Source organism: Capsicum annuum, unplaced genomic scaffold (assembly GCF_002878395.1).
Source record: "Capsicum annuum cultivar UCD-10X-F1 unplaced genomic scaffold, UCD10Xv1.1 ctg51685, whole genome shotgun sequence".
Taxonomy (NCBI): Eukaryota; Viridiplantae; Streptophyta; class Magnoliopsida; order Solanales; family Solanaceae; genus Capsicum; species Capsicum annuum.
This window is the reverse complement of record NW_025859648.1, coordinates 1-3846: the sequence shown is the minus strand read 5'-3', so window position 1 is coordinate 3846 and position 3846 is coordinate 1. Positions and strand designations below refer to the sequence as shown.

The 3846-nt window shown below is 38.5% G+C and overlaps 1 protein-coding gene across 1 annotated transcript; it reads right to left on the bottom strand.

Moving 5' to 3' along the window:
• Positions 1 to 1687: 1687 nt before the first annotated feature.
• LOC124892890 (non-functional pseudokinase ZED1-like) lies at positions 1688 to 2762 on the bottom strand. The gene is made up of 2 exons (XM_047404074.1): positions 2665 to 2762; positions 1688 to 2474 (listed from the first exon to the last, which is right to left on the bottom strand). Exons 1-2 carry the CDS (start codon positions 2760 to 2762, stop codon positions 1688 to 1690), a joined length of 885 nt encoding a protein of 294 aa, XP_047260030.1.
• Positions 2763 to 3846: the final 1084 nt, after the last annotated feature.

Below are 3846 nucleotides of genomic sequence, written 5' to 3'. Positions count from 1 at the left end.
TCATGATACTGAAATATGGGGAGATGATGCAATGGAGTTTAATCCAGGGAGATTTAGTGAAGGAATATCAAAAGCAACAAAAGGACAATTTGTGTTTTTTCCATTTAGTTGGGGTCCAAGAATATGTATTGGACAAAACTTTGCTATGTTAGAGGCAAAAATGGCAATGGCCATGATTCTCAAACACTATGCATTTGAACTCTCTCCATCTTATGCCCATGCTCCTCATCCACTATTGCTTCAACCTCAATATGGTGCTCAATTAATCATGTACAAGTTGTAGAAGTGGTCATGTATTGTTTTTTGAGTCGTGCTGTGTTTATTGTTCCTCAATGTTGGTCGATTTGACTCGAATTTTGGTCTTGATCTTGAATAATCCTACATCGATTAATGATGTGAGGGGGAAAATTTTTCTTTTTTTTCATCAATGCTGGACCAGCCGAGGCTATGCAACTAGGGGTTTAATTTGGATGGACAGTAGCTATGTACAAGTGAATTTGTGTATTGTTTTGTTAAAGTGGTCCGAGTACTTTTTCATAAGCATTAGTCTACTTTATGTTTATGATTTTGTCCCTTAAATTGTTTATTATGCAGATAGTGACATGCACTTTAGGTCCAGTTAGTTGTATAGTATCTATTTGAAATCTTGCTGCCAGATTTAATAGAATCATTCTTTTGATCTCCTTCTCTGAATCTTTATATGGTATTAGAGCTCTCATAAGGCATAAGCTCCACCGAATTAGATCCATTTAATTCTCCTTAATCTTTCTCATCTATGGCTCCAATTATTGATGCTGCTGATGCCAGCGATTTTACAGTTTCTACCACCACTCATGTGGTACAATTTAATCCTTTTGCTCAATTACCTATTAAACTACAAGGTAACCTCAACTTCTAAACATGAAAAGCACAAATTGACATCAACTAAATGGGCATCAACTCATGGGACATATTGATGGAACCATAACTGCTCCATCCCAATGATCTTACTGTACCAAATCCCAATTATTAGATCTGGTTCTGTCAGGATCAATTGATCCAAAAAGCAATGATGGCATCGATAGATCCTACAATTGCTCCAACTGTAGCAGTAACACCATCTGCTAACAAAGCGTGGGAACTCCTTCACACAACCTACGCCAAAAAAAACCCATACTTGCATCTTTAGCTTGCGAGATCAACTGCAAAACACCAACAAGGATTCCAAAACCATTGCAGGATATATACTTGTAGGAGGTTCGTTCTCTCTTTGATTCTCTTAAAGTTTCTAGTTCACCTATCGTAAAGTTTTCTAGCTATAGAAACAAGGTGGAACAGCCTTTGGAGACCCTTGTACTCCTCTCCGTATGTCAACTGGATCAATCTATTCACCCCTTGCCAACTGAACCCTTAAGCTCAATAAAACACATTTTAAACCCATCTGACCATTGACCGAGCTTATATGGTGTTAATGTTTCTTAACATTGAGCAAATCAAAGTTGTCAAGAGCTACATGTGTTGATCAATGTTTCCTTCTCATATTGGAAATGCTAGGTCAGCCTGGTGCACTAACAAACTTCAAAAACACATGAAAATAAAATAAATCTCACAGTAGTAATCACACTTATAGTTGCATAAATTCAGAAATATAATAGTTGTATCTGAATTTTACATTATTCCTATTTTTCTCTTCATGCAGAACAAACTTCTAATTCAGACCAGGAGTACTGATGGCACGAAAACACTTCTCAATTCTGCGTAATTCCCTTGCAACATAAATCATGTATGGTCTATCATCTCCATTTGTAACCGTGCATCTCTTAACAAGATCAAAGTAGTCTTCCAATTGCTGTCGAATCTCATGGATTCCACGTTCTCCAGCCAAAATGTCAGGATTCGCTATATCCATTACATCACACTCTTCAATGTTGGATTCCAAGTACGTTTCCCCAACTTTTGTGATCACACCATCATGTACATACGCTCTCTTTCCAGTCAATAGCTGCAAGAGAACATTTCCAAAACTGTAGACATCAGTTTTTTGAGTAACAATACCTGAGCAGCAGTATTCTGGATCAGGATGGCCACATGTTCCGCGCACACTATCTTGAGCTTCTACTCTCAATTCTCCCGGAGGCAATGGTACAGAGAATGAGAAATTGTACAGTTTGGCAACACCACTACTCTGATCTATTAACACCTTTTGTGAGTGCAGGTCTCTGAAAACGATGGGCGTAGTAAATTCACTATGGAGAAAAACAATTACTGAAGCGATCTCATTGGCAATCCGCAGTCTACTTTCCCAAGGTACGGACGAATTTCTAGCATAACCATTATTGGAAAGTAAATCATCAAGAGTTATAGCCTCCTCAACATATTCATACACCATAACGGGTTCTGCATATTCTAGGCAGCAGCCGATAAGTTTAAGCACGTTCTTAAGATGGCTCATCCGTGAAGTAATTGCTATATCTCGGCATACATCACTGGCATTTCTGTTAAAAGTAGAGTATGAAATTAACCAGAACACGGCATTTGTCTAGTAAACCCTTTATCATATATATTCCGCTGATGAAAATTACTCTATTCTCTGCATCTTTTGTTGCCCTCTCGATTTCTATGGCACTGAAGTAACGGAGGGGAATTCGGCATTTTCCATCGCATAAAGTAAGAAACTCCTCTAACACTGCACTTCCATTCTTCAAATAGTACTGCTCTTCCTTCAGCCTTTCTTTAGAGGCAAAGGATGATAGTTTGCTTCCAAGTCCCTTAAAGTGATGCATCTGATTTAACTGATACCACTACCTCAACCTCAGATGAAGTAGAGAGCTGTTTCCGATAGACCCCCGGCAAGTTACATATTGTAGCTCCGTCCCAGAGTCGTGGTGTTTGGAATCTGCCTCGTGCATTGACTACCACACAAATTGACAACTAAAAAGAGTCAAGACACTTTCATTTGACTCTCTTCTGAATTACTCAGTAGTTTCTTGTTCACTTTCATTTGTCATTGTCACTTTCTTTGGAATTCAACTTTCCCTGTGGAATACAGGACCAACTGGGACAAATGAAAGTGCATGGAAATTCAAGAGACGTACAAGGTCAATGAAATTATGAAGCTACCAAGAAATTCAACTTTACCTAGTTAATTTTCATGGTCATTCAACTTTGCCTAGTTAGATTTCATGGTCATTTTAATCGGAAATATAATTTTTGGTACATATTTAGTGACGTAATAACTATAGAGTTTTAGAAAAGTTATTTAATAAATTAAAATCAATATTTAAATTTATTCAAGACCCAATGCATCCTAAAATCGACTTGTTTAAAGTGCGTTGACTAGGTTCTTGGTTTCGCCTCAGGGAAGGTTTGTCCAAGCCAATATAAGTAGAGCACCAGCCTATTTCCTAACCAGTATGGGGCTTTAACTCATTCTAACAAAGCCCTTCAGGCCAAGCACAACCGGAGCATGGATTGAAAGCCCAAACAAGTCATATCACACCTAAGCCTAACTCAACTCCCAAAGCTAGTTTATAGGGGAGGATTGTCTAAGTCTAAATAAGCAGACCACCGGTCTATTCATCAATAAATGTGGGACTTCAACCCACTCAAACACCTGTCAGTGCCCAGTTCTGTATAAGTAGAGCACTAGTCCATTCCCTAAGCAATATGGGACTCTAACACCCCTTTTATGCCCGGCCTAACTGGGATTGTACATCAAACAACAACCATTAATAATGTGTTTGAAAGAGCTATTGATCGATAAAGGGATTGTTACGACAAACTTATAAGACTAACTGGTGTACTGCTCCTAGCTGATAAGTTACAGAAGATCTGCATGAAAAAGCGACCTGTCAACCAGCGCAACAA

Coding starts and splice junctions, on each gene's coding strand:
- LOC124892890 (XM_047404074.1), bottom strand. CDS start 2,762: ATGCATCACTTTAAGGGACTTGGAAGCAAACTATCATCCTTTGCCTCT. Junction 2,475..2,664: donor TTGAAGAATGGAAGTGCAGT/GTTAGAGGAGTT, acceptor TACTTTTAACAG/AAATGCCAGTGATGTATGCC.